Source organism: Coffea arabica, chromosome 2e (assembly GCF_036785885.1).
Source record: "Coffea arabica cultivar ET-39 chromosome 2e, Coffea Arabica ET-39 HiFi, whole genome shotgun sequence".
NCBI lineage: Eukaryota > Viridiplantae > Streptophyta > Magnoliopsida > Gentianales > Rubiaceae > Coffea > Coffea arabica.
The window spans coordinates 23,785,506-23,800,705 of NC_092313.1; the positions used below are offsets into that span (position 1 = coordinate 23,785,506).

General features: G+C 36.0%; 2 protein-coding genes across 2 annotated transcripts; both read left to right on the forward strand.

Moving 5' to 3' along the window:
* The first annotated feature begins 1,606 nt into the window (after nucleotides 1–1,606).
* LOC113732044 (dolichyl pyrophosphate Glc1Man9GlcNAc2 alpha-1,3-glucosyltransferase-like) lies at nucleotides 1,607–5,274 on the forward strand. The gene is made up of 4 exons (XM_027257645.2): nucleotides 1,607–2,490; nucleotides 3,134–3,340; nucleotides 3,687–3,924; nucleotides 4,716–5,274. Exons 1-4 carry the CDS (start codon nucleotides 1,690–1,692, stop codon nucleotides 5,084–5,086), a joined length of 1,617 nt encoding a protein of 538 aa, XP_027113446.1. The 5' UTR covers nucleotides 1,607–1,689; the 3' UTR covers nucleotides 5,087–5,274.
* Nucleotides 5,275–7,655: 2,381 nt separating this feature from the next.
* Nucleotides 7,656–13,475, forward strand: LOC113732045 (uncharacterized). Its single transcript, XM_027257646.2, has 7 exons — nucleotides 7,656–7,954; nucleotides 8,842–9,102; nucleotides 9,173–9,769; nucleotides 11,127–11,297; nucleotides 12,147–12,292; nucleotides 13,038–13,148; nucleotides 13,235–13,475. The coding sequence occupies exons 1-7, from the start codon at nucleotides 7,802–7,804 to the stop codon at nucleotides 13,314–13,316; spliced, it is 1,521 nt and encodes a 506-aa protein (XP_027113447.1). The 5' UTR covers nucleotides 7,656–7,801; the 3' UTR covers nucleotides 13,317–13,475.
* The last annotated feature ends 1,725 nt before the right edge of the window (nucleotides 13,476–15,200 follow it).

Below are 15,200 nucleotides of genomic sequence, written 5' to 3' on the forward strand. Positions count from 1 at the left end.
AATTTTATTATTAAATAAAAATAAAAATAAAAAATATATATATATACCCAAGCTCGCGAGCCGGCTCGCGAGCTAACGAGATTAATATTCTGAGCTCGAGCTCGAGCTCGAGTTTGACTCGAGCCGGCTCGAGCTCGACTCGAGCTCGATTAATAGCGAGCTCGACTCGAGCTTGACTCGAGCCGCTCGCGAGCGGCTCGATTCGTTTGCAGCCCTAGTTTTGATGCACGCAATTCATGAATTATATTTAAGAGTACCGCATTCCCCTTCCCTTAACTTGGATTCATTCTTGACTAATCACATAATATTCCAAAGTTGCTTCTTTGCTACGAGTTGTGGTTTTGATGCACGCGATTCCTCAATTATACTACCGCACTCCCTTGACCTCGATTCAAAACAATATTGCTGAAGGACTAATCACATCTATGATTCAACCAATGTTTTTAAACTCGAACCGTAGAGTGAATCGAAAAACCTTCTAGTTCACAGTTTGATCGGTTCAATCGGTTTGCTCTCGGTTCAAATGTATAATAATTTTTTATTCATTTTTGTATTAAGAATTTTGAATAAAACTAAAATATTTATTTTAGAAAATAAATACTTAATAAAAATCGATTGAACATCCAGATTTTTATCGATTCAACCTGTTCTTGACTGATTTTGTTCGGTTCAATTAATTCTTTGATTTTTTAATTGAACCAAATCGGAGGCATGGCCGGTTCACTGTTCAACCGATCAAACCGACTGGCCCAGTCCATTTGCAAAACATTGCATCCAACAGAAAACATATTCAAAGAGAGAGAAAAATCACCTAAATGTTCAATAGCAAATAATGAGTTTTAGACCTCTTTTAATTATCAAATTCGATATTTAAATTTAATATATTTAAATCAATATTCAGACGTGCTTGATTTGTCTAAACAAAACTTAATTATTTCATAAAAAAGTGATCAACTGTTTATTTATCACAAATACGTTCAAATGTTAAGGTTTCAATGTCGAATGTTAAGATTTCAATGTCGATGTGATGATTTGGCTGTATCTACAGTATCCTCCCCGACATTGAACCAGCTTGAACTAAAGGTCTTGAATGAAATACCGACCAGCTTTGAACATTGTATTATTTGTGATTACAATTGTATACTGTTTTTCCCATTCAGGACTCTGTACAATTAAGCAAGGTGAACACTTAATAACTTTGCAGTCTCAGATTAATTTGTGCACGGTGCTTTATTATCTAGCTTAATGGAAGATTTAACCTAATAGATACTTTAAATTATATGCATGATTTTTTTATTTTTTTTTGTAGGCTCTTAGCATTGCCACAGTCCCCTAGTCTGCAAATTTTAAGAATTTAACAAAATTGGTGATACGGTCTAACTGCTGTGGATGGATTTCTCTGCAAAACTTGCTTAAGAGTTCAGTCAATTTAGAAGTTCCTTTGTTCGTCTTTTTCTTTTTCTTTTTCCTTTTTTGGTTAAATAACTTTCCCTAACAAAGGTTTTTTTGGAGGACTTGTTTCAGTATCTGAAAAATAAAGGGTGTAGGTGTAATTAGTTAAGAAGAGGGGAGCTTTCTCTAATTATGTCAAAACTCGACGGGCAAACATGATATTCTTCCATCAGATGAAACGTTAACATCTCCGCTCGGCAAGGCTGACGCCACCACCACTCCCCGCTTTCTACAGCCATGAACCACCGCAAACTCCACCACAACTCCACCACCCAGAACCAAAACCAAAACGAACAGATCCCAGCTGCCTCAATTCCAAAAACATGCGGAAACCAGCTCTACCACTTCCTCTGGTTCTCCCTGATCGCCACCTGCATAAAACTCCTACTAATTCCGGCATATCACAGCACAGATTTCGAGGTCCACCGCAACTGGCTAGCTCTTACCCATTCCCTCCCTCTCTCCCAATGGTACTCCGACGAGACCAGCCCATGGACCCTCGACTACCCACCATTCTTCGCCTACTTCGAATACTTCCTCTCCTTCTTCGCCTCTATGTTGGACCCCACCATCGTCCACCTCTCTGACGGCCTCAACTCTAAATCCCACCTAACCATCCTCTTCCAACGAGTCTCCGTTACCTTATCCGATGCTGTTTTGTTCTACGGAATTTACAGAATTACTCGGAAACTCGACCCCAAACAGAAATATCTCATCTGGGTTTTGGCTGTTTGGGCTCCCGGTTTGATTATTGTGGACCATCTGCATTTTCAGTATAATGGGTTTTTGCTGGGGATGCTTTTGATTTCGCTTTCAGCATTGGAGAATGGGGAGGACTTGTTGGGAGGGTTTGCTTTCGCGGTTTTGCTTTGTTTTAAGCACTTGTTTGCGGTGGCCGCGCCGGTTTACTTTGTGTATTTGTTGAGGCATTATTGCAGGGGTGGATTGGTTAAGGGGTTTGGGAGATTGGTGGTGATGGGGAGTCTGGTTGTGGCCGTTTTCGCGGCAGCTTATGGTCCTTTCGTGTACAATGGGCAGGTATTGCTTCTGACGAGATTTAATTTGGCTTGAATTTTTCTGTTTCGGCAGTTGTTTTAGGAGTATTTGCATGGAAGCCTGGTTTATGTTGCAATTTTGAAGAAACTAAACTGTTACAAGTATGCTACTTTCTGTAGTTTAATTACGCAGTAGAACGTCTGTTTTGCTTATTGTATTTACACATTCTGGAGAATATAAACTATGTGAAGATGTATGGGCTTTGAACTACGTAATGCTTTGGTTGATAGAAATATTTGAGCTTAAATTTTCTTCCTAGGCATCTATATTTTAAAGCTAAAGGCCATTTTGACGAAGAGCTAATGACTTGGTGATCATTGTTAGTTTTCTTTGTCTTAGGCTCTTGGCATAAGTTAATAAGTAAGAGGAGCTTTATTTGGTCATCGTGGAAGCTAGTACTGTCCCTGTGTTGGTTGTCAATTTCACACATATGTTTGTAGGCATGGTCAGGAAACTGTTTCACATGATTTAAAAAGTTTTAAGCTCTATTTCTATTAGTTGAAGTTTAACTGCTAATTTTAGTTTGTTGATCTAACATGTGGCTTGTGGAGCATAATTGTTAGGTATGTGCGTTATACTCACATATGTTTACAACTGGGATGAATTGTGAATATTGCCCTTGCAGATACATCAAGTTTTACGGCGCATGTTTCCTTTTGGGAGAGGACTCTGTCATGCTTATTGGGCTCCAAATTTCTGGGTGTTCTATATCATGTTCGATAAACTGCTTGCATTCTTGCTTGTAAAAATGGGGTTCCACGTCAAAGCACCAACAGCATCATTCACTGGTGGGCTAGTGGGGGACTCCTCACCTTTTGCAGTATTACCTACGGTAAATCCATTAGAAGTCTTATAATACATGCACTAAACCAAATATCTTTCAGTTTCTCCCTGTCAAGCTGATCAGTTAATTAATATACAATGATCTAAAATCCAATAATTTGCAGTATCTCTCCATTGTCCTGCAATTAGATACACAATGGGCCTAGAAATTAGAGGACTATCTGCGAAATATTTTTTATGCATTCCAAATTCTTGATCTATAGTTTTCATGGTTATGCTTGTAGAGAATGATTTGGCTGCGCACTTTTTCCGTAATTAATTTAACATTTCAATTTTCTATGTTTAGCTGCCAAGTTTTGGATTTACATAGCGTCTATTAACATAATGAATTGCAGATCACCCCATTGATTAGTTTGGTACTGGTCCTCCTTTCAATATCCCCTTGTCTTTTAAAGGCCTGGAGAGATCCCAAACCAAGTGCAGTTACTAGATTGGTGGCGTATGCTTATTCTTGTGGCTTTATGTTTGGGTGGCATGTTCATGAGAAGGCATCACTTCATTTTGTGATCCCTCTTGCAATCATTGCCTTGAAAAGTGTTGAGGATGCAAAGCATTACTTCTTTTTGTCTATAGGTATGTAACTTCGCTTGTTTATGTGCATGAGGAATTGTGCTCTTAGAACACAGCTCTAAATTTGATTATATGTGAGAAATTTCATTTGCTCAAACACTAATTGGAAGAGGGGACTCAATCCACGCCCTTGCATACTAATACACACCTACAATGCATTTTCTTTTTCTGGGAAACGATATGGTGTGGGATCTTATTGTGTTAGGCTTCTGATGAGAGCTACTGTTACTGGCTCATGCCGTGGCCCTTTTGTTGAATGGAAAAGACAGATGGACTTTTCGTTCTATTTTCTGATAGGTGTGTGATGCATTACGAGGAGTATGGAAGTACTATAAATTAATGAAATGGAATCTTTTTTTTTTTTTTTTCCTTTTTCTCTTTCTTGCTTTTTCACTTTCATGGCAGATTGTCTAGGCTTACACATTGCACGTTAGTAAATTGATTTGGAGTTTGTGTTTAACATCTGAAACACCATTGTGGTTTTTGAGTTTCTATGACATTACTTAGAAAATTGTCCTTGTATATGTTGAATTTTTTCCAAACAAACTAAAAGTGGGTATAGGACTATGAATCAGAACACCGACAATGGTGTAAACAGACAAGTCTGTGCACAACTTGAAAACCCCTAGACATGATTCATCTGCCTGCAGTACCGGTGGATAGAAGCAAGCAGCTCATCCAGTTCGAATGCAACTAGCAAACTTGCCTGCAACATCTTACTCTTGTTTCAGCTTTTCTCTCTTTGTGATTTGATATAGTTGAAGACTGACACTGCTCTGCTGCTTCATTTGCAGTATCCTGCTATTCATTGTTCCCTCTTTTATATGAAGCACAAGAGTATCCTATAAAAGTACTGCTACTGCTTTTACATGCTGCACTTATGTGGTTCGGATTGTCTTCGTATTTTGGAGCATATGTGCCTAAAGGGGATGAAAGATCTCATAGTAGTGCAGTAGTGAGGAATGCAGATTTTGTCATTGGATGGTTTGGGAAGTCTTATCTGATGGGCATGGTGGTAGTTGAGATATGCGGACAGTTCTTGCATCCTGTAGTTCTTGGAAATAAACTTCCCTTCCTACCTCTCATGATGATCTCTATATACAGTGGATTTGGAATGATGTACTCGTGGATTCGGCAACTAAGGTGGATTATTGGGTCCATTTAACTTATTTCTGTGTTAGTCAAAAGGTATTATCTGGAAAAATTTTGACGAATTTCCAGATAGTTGGCCTTCTGCATTTAAGTATTTTTGCCTTACACTTGCTGTAATACTTGCTTGAAGGTTAATAAACATCCTTCGGTTCCCGGGCTAGTACCTTAAAGCTTCTTTGAAAGAAAAGTTTTTAAAGTAAATTGTTTTAGACTGTGTTGGGCTAACTTTGTTCTGATGAACAGCAATGCTAAATTTCTTATGAAGTAGCAGCAAGATTTTGCCAAAGTTTACTTAGTCATGCAATTCTAACTTCTTGAACGTTTTCTACAAAATATTTCTTTTATTTTATGTGTTCTCTTCTCCGCCAAAAATTTTCCAAAACCTGCATATTTGCCTTAAATCTTCTTTTCCTAGAATTTCCTGCAAATGAGCAACTGCCAATTTTACTCATGTTTTATGAACTTCATTTTATAATGTCAAAAACTTCAATGGCATTGGTAGGGCAAGAAACCCTTTTTAACATAGACGATTTGCTCTAATCCATTCCACTCTCATTGAAACAAAAAGGGGCACATTTGCACATGAGATAAGTAAGCATCTTGTGTGATGTTCCAAGTAGAACAAAGGATTAAGTGGTGGGCTCCATAAATTGTTCAAATACAGATCATCCCTTTTTCTCATGCTTGTTGAGAATTTGGTGATCATAAGTAGGATTCAGTGCCTTTCATAGCCTACAAATGCACTAATTAAAAAAAGTAGAATCAATAATAATGATGTGAATGGATACCTTGAACTTGAATTGAACCATGCTCATGCTGGCTGGGCTGGGGTCAAATACAGAGAGACATCATTATCAACTAGTATTAATCTAGTACTATTACTATTAGGCGACGCGGTCTGGTTCGCTACTGTTTGTTTCAAGGAAAATTTCACTTTCACAATTCGCAATAGGTTAGGTGAGGCGTATTTGTCCAATCCCCCGTGGCTTCTTTATGTATGGTTAAATGCTTAAATAAAAGGACACTAAATTAGTACTACTTATTTATTGTATAGTGTGGACTGACTGTGGAGTAGGAAAATTGGATCCTCTTCTTCTTTATTCTTTTGCAGTACTTGGGAGATTTTTCAACAGAGAAATAATGGCGTATTTGTTATCTGTATGACTTTAATTGGCAAAATTGAACCGGAGTATATTGTGCACAATTTCTTTAGGAGCAATAATTACTACATAAATGTTATTACCACATTTTTCTTCTTCCTCTTTGTCTGAATTGAGTTGTGGACATAAAATCAGAATTGATAACCATCATGACATTCAAAATGTTTACAGGATGTATCAGCACACTGTTTTCTCGGATTAATCTTCTGTATAATAACGATGCATACGCTGTCAGTTTTAGCTGCATGACACATTTGTTGAATTTGAATTTAAAATACAAATTTTACTTATATAACATGCATCTGACTATAATAATTTACTTGCACACATTATTAATGTATATAAAATTAACTCTTTTTTTTTTTCTTTTCTGGGTTTTGTTTTTTCACAAACAAGAAGATCAAGCTTGGCATCATTTGATATAACCAAAACAACAGAAGGAGTAAAGTGAAAATTTTGATAAATAAAGGAAATTAGCTCCATTACCAAGTGTCCAAGACGTAAAGGTGCAAAAAGAGCCACAAAAGTAGGAATTCTTTGAGTTTAGTATTTAAAACTAGAAAATGATGTTTGGATCTTGTTAAAAATTTTTAAGTCATTTTAAAATTGTTGATTATTTGGAGAAGGAAACTTTTATAGGTATAGACTTTTCTATAATGTGATATATGTAAATATGTGATAAAAAAATAAGCAAGAGTTACAAAAACAACAAAGGTGTTGAAAACAAAATACTTAAAAATCTCCAAAAATTCCTTCCAAACAAACCCTATTTATTGTTGGTCATATTCTTTGAATTAAGGTTAATTCTACAATATTTGAAATTCCACTTTTAACAAGTTGTATTATCTAAAATATATATCTGTATTCATACTCTATATATAAAGGATGGGAAAAGAGGTTTGAGATAAGCATTCATTGTCATTTTATGAACCTTTATTTTTGGTCTTGTGAAAACTATTTTTACCTTAACTACCTGCACGCATCGTTAATATAACCACTCATGACTATTTTGCTTTTAATTATTTAAACATACGTTTTCAACATAATTATCCATAAGCATTATAACTACTAATATATAATTATTTTATGAAAAAAATTTTAACAAATTAAACTTGGTTTCAGCAATAAAAATTTTACGTAAAATATACGATCATAAATATTATACATTTCTTTATTGTTGGTGTTCTTGGATAAAATCTGTAGTAGAGGTGAATTATTAGCTCATTGGTGCAAGCAAATTGAACCTACTATTATACATAGCTGACAAAATGGAAAAGAAAACCATTTGCTCCTGATCAACAACTACATCCAAGTAATACTCTGATACAGTCGTATTACTCTACAAACGACCAAAATTGCAATTATTACTGGTAACTAGCAGCAGTATCAAGTAAAGGACTAGAAAAATTGTAAAAGCAGACGACGACTTTGTCTACTTCACCGTCACTTTTTTGGCTTTTGCTCTCTTTCTCTCTTCTCAACTCTCAGCTCTGCAGTCTCTTGCCACCCATTTTCATCATCTTCTTCTTCTACCTCAAGAATTTGCCTTTTTCTTTCCAAAACTCAACATGGGCTCAAGCGCCAGTCGCCGTATATCTCCGCCGTCAGAACCATCATCATCAAGAAAACCATCTGGGCCAGGGTCTAAACTCAAGAGCACCAAGTTTAAGCTCCCATCTTTCCTCATCTGTGGTTCCTCTTCTTCTCGATTACCAATTGAGGTACTATATGGAAAACTTCTGTAAATAGCCTACAAAATTTTTTTCCCTATATCTGCATAGGGAAAAAAATTAACTCTGGTTGTTTCTGTTCATGAATCTTTGAGAGAGTTGACCTCACTAAAAGACTAATATTGATGGTGATGTTTGAGATGACTCTGGTTGTTACATTTGTCTTGTGTCTGTTTGTATTTAGGGCGGAAATATTGGTTTAATTATCGATTACTGAAAGGCCTGTGGCTGTAAAATTTGCACATCTTGTTGATCATTCAGAGGGTGTTTTTCAGTTTGTGGTATTAGAAGTAGAAGTTGGTAAGCATGAATGAACACATCAAAATAAAAGACAGAGTAATATAATCCATATTTGGATTGAGCATGTTATTTGCTTCTTTTTTATTTTGGAAACTTTGTTGCTACAACTTCCATCAATTTTGGTTCTACCAAAGATGAGTGGAAAAATTTATAATTCGCGCCATCACCTTTTGAGGCAGTAAATGCAATACTTGATTGGCCCTGTACGTGAACCGAGTGTTTTTAGGGGGCAATGGAATTTAGGTGCGTCTCTAGTTGATGGTCAGCTGGATATCGTTGTCGTTGTTGAGTTCCCTATTGTGTAGAACATGTTTATTAGAGATTTAAGTTTTCATTGTATGGTTTTGTTTTCATCACAGACTTAATTACAACGGAACTTATAATAAAACAGTAGTTTTAATAGAACGATTTATTATGTTGGTGGTTCTTGTTGTTTTTATTCTCCTAGAAATCAGGTTCTGTCTACGTACTTGGGGAAGTCAGTTGATATCGAAAATGAAACTACCACTTTACTTTCCCTTTTTTTTTTTTTTAACTTACATTGATGCATTATTACAACCCTCGATCTTCACTTGCAGTTTGATGATTATCCAAGGGGATCACCAACAATCAATTCTGTGGAAAATCTGACTCCTGATAGTTTTTCGGATTCAATAGCACAATCTTCTACAATATTTGGTTCAGAAGCTGGGTACACAAGTTCTGAACTTGAGACTGCAACTCCATCAAGCAGCAATGCCACTACTCAGAATGCCTCTCTAGAATATGCTATGCCAGATAGAGAAGCTAGTGGCCATCAGACATGTCATTCAAACCATACAGATTTAGTTCCCAATCAGGTAATTCCTATATTTTGTTCCTATTTACCAGATATGAGTAAGGTGACATGCTAGTATATCTTGTAAACAGGCATCTCAAAGTGTGATCCCTGCAAATGTGAGCATTTCAGAAAATGAACATGGGAGAAATGTTGCTCAAGAGGGCAGAAATTCATCTCCAGATGGCAATTGTTTTGAAAATCATGAGGTTGCAGTTCTGGGTTCTGAGATTTCTGATTCTAGGTCCCTTGCTTCTGCCCTTGATCCTTTAGGAAGTCTTCTTCTGTCTGGTAACAGTAATGCTGAAATGGACACGCCTTCCAGTTCAAGATTTCGTATGTCAGGTAGTGAGCAAGATCTTGGAAGAGGAGATTTGCTTCATCTTGATGTGGTGAGTATCCCTTCCAATATTTTATCTAGTAGCATTGCTGAAATAAGTAGCAGTCAAGCAAGAAGGAACAATAGGAGGCTATATTGGGAAGCTTTATCAAGACGAAGTTTTAGCAGGATTAGTGATTCCCCAACCATAGTTTTCGCCACAGGTCCTGCTGATGATCTAGGATCTGAGGACAGATGGCTTCTTAATTTGAGTGGTGATCTCCATTATGATGGTGTATTTCATGATTCTGTTTACCTGGGTGCTAGAAGTAATTTCAGAAGTGGTCGAAGATGGCTCTTAAGATCTGAGGTGATTTATCATTCCCTCCTGAATTTAATCTGTAAAAAATTTGATATGCAGAAACCCATATTGCATACTTGTTTGCTGGTTGAAAAGTTTATGACTTGTCTCAGAATTTATCAAGGAATATTATATCTGAATTCCAAGCTATCGCATCAGATAGAGTTGGTGCTTGGTCATTGAATTGGGATTTGCTCATGAATTTATGCATTTTGGCCTATCAGCATGTTGTTCAATTGATTCTGTTTTAGCCTTGTCTCGTAATCCATTAGTACATTATCAAATCGAAAATTTATTCTCGTTTCCAATTCTGAATCAGGCTGCTAACCTGAATTAATATCGGTATTTAGAATTCTTTGGCAGGATTGTATGTTTTGAAGATTTAAAAGGATAACTTCCAAGAGTTAAATGGCAATTCACTCATCCTGGTTGTCAAAGGCAAAAGGCAAATTCCTATGTCATGTTGCTTGGTGTTTAGATCATGCACCTTCCTGATCGAAGCAAGCACAAAAACACTTAAATGTATCATTTACAATCCAGAAGCTTGTTGGGAAAAAGATAACATTGATTTTGGAAAAAGGCAATTAGCTAGAAAATAAGGTAAACATGGACAAATTTAAAGTAGTAACAGTGCAAATGGTATCCTGCAACATTGAAACATGATGAGCACAAGTGACCATAACGAAAGGATGGGCAAATATTAAGCCTCTAAAGAAAATACATAATTTGCATTGTGGAAGAGCAGGAATTAGATTTTGTTATCTCTTGGTCATTGTCATTTAGGAAAATATTCATTCTTATAAGTTGATAATCTTCATCTCGAACCATATAGAGGAGGTCCTCATGCACCTCAAACCCAAGGTATCTAAGGGAAGTGAGGTTTCTGATATGTCCCTTTGGCTTGGAGCCTTGCTTACACTGCCTTTGACAATCATGTACATTAGGTGGATATTTATGTAATTATGTAGCTGAAATGTATTACGTGTGATGTATGACTCTAATTTGTATTGCATGTTTCACTTTCCCTTTATATAATTTTTGGTTTTTTATACATGAACTTCATTTGCTGATATATTAGATGTTTCATGCCTATTCTAGTCTGGTTTTGGTAATCTCTGGACATCATTATTATTGGATTCGAACAGAGTTTTCCTAGTGACATAGATTGCTAAGTTCATATGCATTTTGTACACATCATGGAGACATGCTTTCATGTGTCTGTAGTGCTGACTCGTGTCCTGCTGAGGCAAGAAGGAAGAAGGAGATGCTAGTTGTCTTCAAACTATTTATATACAGCCTTTGAATTGTATTATTATATATTTGACCTTTTATTCAGTTGAAAGAGTACACCTTTCTTCACCTACAGATTTCAGAAAGAGTTCTTGGCCATGGTGAGGGAGGGCGACGAACTGATTTTTGTGCATCTGGTCTTCATCCTGACGGTACATGCTCCTGTGATTCATTCTTCTCAGCTGAAGAGTCTGGTACTCTTGCAAGTATTTCACGAATTATCATGCTCGCTGAAGCTCTGTTTGAGGTAGATCATTAAACTTTTTAGCTGCAGTGATTTTGAAGAGAAGATAAATGGTCAATATAAAACCTACTTATCGTTCCATGTTATACTCATAATTTTTCTAGATCATATTTTATTTCTTTCAACTTATTGAGTGTTCAATTTTGAAGACAAATTTTAGTAAAGAGTGGGCTTCCATCGCATTCAATAGACAGATACATAAAGCAATTATGAGATTGAGGATGACAATGTTGTTCAGTATTTGTATGAATTTGTGATCCAGAGAGTGTCCTGTTCTAGAGATTAGCCCCTCCTTGTCTCTGACAGTTTTAGTGTTTGGTACTTTTTACCTGGTTCTTGGTTTTGACAAAGAGTACTTGGAGTTAACTTGATCTGAAAGAAGATTCAAAACTCTAACGAACTTGAACTCAAGGGTTACTTTTCAATATCTCAAAAGGTTCCGTCTGCATTGATAACATTTCTAATTTAGCAATCAACAGCTTGCTTCTGGACCTGTTGTGGCTTTCTGTCATTGAGAGTATATGTAACAGATAGATTAACATAATATTAGTGATTTTGGAAAGACAAATGGAGAATTTTATTTAAATGCTAATTGTTTTTTAACATAAATCATATGTGTTTGACCTGTGACTGTGATGTAAAAGTAACACCACTTTTGTTTTTGTCATTTACCTTAGTTGTTGGGAAATGCTAGTCACAAGAAACAAACTGAAAACTGGATTTGCATGTCCAAGGGACACCAGAAGATTATGTATTTTATTCCTCTCTAGTCTCAATGTGCTCTAGTTCCTTGCATTGATTATTATTCAATTAAGTAAATAGGTTGAGCACATTATCTGCTCTGATCTCTAGGTTTTGGATGAGATTCATCGGCAGCCATTATCACTCTCACTGTCAATGCTTACACTCCCAGCTCCAGAGTCGGTTGTAGACTCATTTCCTCTCAAATATCACACAAAAGTAGACGCAACTGCAACCAGGCCAGGCGATACACCACAGTAAGTCTGCTCAAGTTAGTGGATGGAGGATCCAACTTGCATTAATTTGGTTTATTTTGCAAAGAATTCATGCTGTATGTGTCTTATGCAGGCTTTATTTGTGTAGTTACGTTCCCTTTAGCGCAAAGCATGTTTTAGGCCAGCTGACATGTAGATTGATATTATGGGGTTTATCATTCATTTAACTGTTCTTGCACGAAGAAACCATGGGAGTTAGGTGTACCATGGGCTTCAAGAATGATATTGCTAACCAACCAATGGAAAAGAAAAGGAGAGGGAGTAAATTTTTGTCACGAGAGATTTTCAGTTGTAGCTCGCCCATGTGTCCTCTGGTTGTGTTGACAGGTTTCTGCACCAGTGTCTGGCTTTTGTTTATATATGCATAATCAGGGAAAAGTAAAGATGAACAGGGGATTTATTCATATAATTGTGGTGCAGCTAAAATGTTTGAAATTGCATTGTCCAGAAATCTCTTAGGTTATACTTTCACTTTAGCCCATTAAATACTTTTGTCGGGTTCGTTGGGAACCTGTTGAGATCATCTAAATAACTTCCCTTCTCTAATGACAGGCTTTGTAGTTCGACTTATATGTTACTATGCAAGAGATTCAATTGTTTTCTGCATCCTAAGTTGCTTGTGAATTCTTTGTTCAAAAAACTAACTTGACACTCGCAGTTGTAGCATGGTACCTTACCATTCCATGGATTACTTCTCTACTGTGACAGAACACTCATGTTAATACAGGTGCTACATTTGTTTGGCCGAGTACGAGGAAGGGGACAAATTAAGGGTTCTTCCCTGCAAACACGAATACCATATGCCTTGTATTGATAAATGGCTAAAAGAAATAAATAGGTAAGTCCACCAACATTCTTTCTCCTGAAGCTCATTGTTTTCTGTACACCAATAGTCACTATTGCTCCTCTGTTGTGCTTCATCAGGGTATGTCCCCTCTGCAGATGCAATGTCTGTGAAGATCCAGAGCAAGATTCTGTTACAAATAATGGAATACCCTCTCAATGATACAACTGTAAATAGATATCTACACATGTATAAACATGAACGTAAAGTATGACAGCTTACATTCTATCTACCTAAGCTGAAAAAATGATCTTTTATATGTGTACTAGATGATATAAGCCAATGAATGTAATTCCATGGGCTAAAGCTTTTTCTATCTTCTGTTTATGTGTTGGTTTTTGGGCTAATAGCTGCTGCTGCAAAGTTCTTGCTAGTTTGGAGTCACTGTTGCTAGGTTTTAACTAAAGATTATGCGAAAAAACTGGTGTGTGTTGGAATTAGGGCTGCAAATGAATCGAGACTCGTGAGCGGCTAGAGTCGAAATCGAGCTCGAACTCGAGCTCAAGATATTAAGCTCGTTAGCTCGTTAGCTCGCGATATATATATATATATATATATATTTTATTTTAAGTATATATATATATTTTTAATTCGCGATATATATATATATATATATTTTTTTTTTATTTTTTTATTTTAAGTATATATATATATTATTTTAAGTACATATATATATTATTATTTTTTTATTTTAATAGTAAAATTACATATATATCCTTAATATTTTATTATTTTATTAAGAAAAAAAATTTTATTTTAATTTTTTAAAAAATAAAATAAAATAATTATTTTTTATTTTTTTAAAAAATAAGATAATTATTTTTTATTTTTTTCGAGTTCGAGCTTGAAATTTTCAGCTCGTCGAATTCGAGCTCGAGTTCGAGTTTACTAAAATTAAGTGAAGATCTGGTTCGATTAGGTCAAAACTCGATTCGGCTCGACTCGTTTGCCGCCTGATTGGAATGGCAAAACTGAGATGCAAAGGGAGAGAATTCAATCATTTAATACGCATGCAAAGAAATAGGCTCAGCTCTAAGGTGTTGTAGAGAAATGACATTCTTTATTAAATACAAATCGGTCTAAACAGGCAAAGGATTTTGTTTCTCCTTTTTACTAGCTATAAATAAGCAAGCCCAATTTATGTGAACTACAATAAACCATCTAAAGGAAACATATTAGTTGTGAGTTATTAAGCACTACAAACAAAATTAAATAAAATTATTTGGGCAAAATCCGATTAGGAGAACAGTGTCTTAAAGAAGGCCCATTACTGACTTGGACATTTAGTCAGGTAATTCATTCTCAGCATGAAAAACTAACCTAAAATATGCAAAATACCATGGGCTTATGACCAGTTTCCGGCTGTGTTTTTTATTCTTGCTTTTGTAAGTCTAAATTCATCTCACTCCTTTCCTTAACAGCTCTGCCTCTTTCTCACTATTTAAGAAAAAGAAAATGTCTGTCTTTATTTTAAAGGGTCAAACAGCACGAGTTCCAACAAAATCCGGCATTCTTGGAAGCCCTTGTTGCAAGCAGGAATGCAACTGGGCTCAGAAAGTCCGAATGCTAATGTGGAATTTATTAATCTTTGCCAGCTAAAGCTGCCAAGCTTGTGAGCTAACTCAAGTTTCATATCTCAAGTCTGAGTTCTTGAACACAATTTCACTTTCAATTACACCCTCTAACTTGTATCATCCAATCCATCCGTTCCGTCTTATTAATTTTACTGTAAGAATGTCTACGCTAAGATTTCAGTTAGTCGCCTATTAGCAGAATACATCAATAAACTAATAATATTGCTGTATAATTTAAAAATTAAATTTCTTTTTTTTTTTACACTGACGATATATACATCGGATGATTCTTTAAATTCTTACTTTACAAATGTGACATGCATTCACTCTCATTGACCTGTGCACCGTTGTATACACGCAAGATGAATCCATAATCTATAGTTGCATTTATGTAATTAAATGTAGGCTGAGTCTTTTGTGGAACTTCGTACGCCCGGGCTTGTTGCTCACTCTTTTTAATAGAAAAATTGCA

Bases quoted from the DNA above. Each gene is read 5' to 3' on its own strand.
- LOC113732044 (XM_027257645.2), top strand. From the start codon at position 1,690: ATGAACCACCGCAAACTCCACCACAACTCCACCACCCAGAACCAAAAC. The intron at 3,341-3,686 runs GTAAATCCATTA...AATGAATTGCAG, and splicing joins CTTTTGCAGTATTACCTACG to ATCACCCCATTGATTAGTTT. The intron at 3,925-4,715 runs GTATGTAACTTC...CTTCATTTGCAG, and splicing joins TTACTTCTTTTTGTCTATAG to TATCCTGCTATTCATTGTTC.
- LOC113732045 (XM_027257646.2), top strand. From the start codon at position 7,802: ATGGGCTCAAGCGCCAGTCGCCGTATATCTCCGCCGTCAGAACCATCA. The intron at 11,298-12,146 runs GTAGATCATTAA...TCTGATCTCTAG, and splicing joins TCGCTGAAGCTCTGTTTGAG to GTTTTGGATGAGATTCATCG. The intron at 12,293-13,037 runs GTAAGTCTGCTC...ATGTTAATACAG, and splicing joins AGGCCAGGCGATACACCACA to GTGCTACATTTGTTTGGCCG.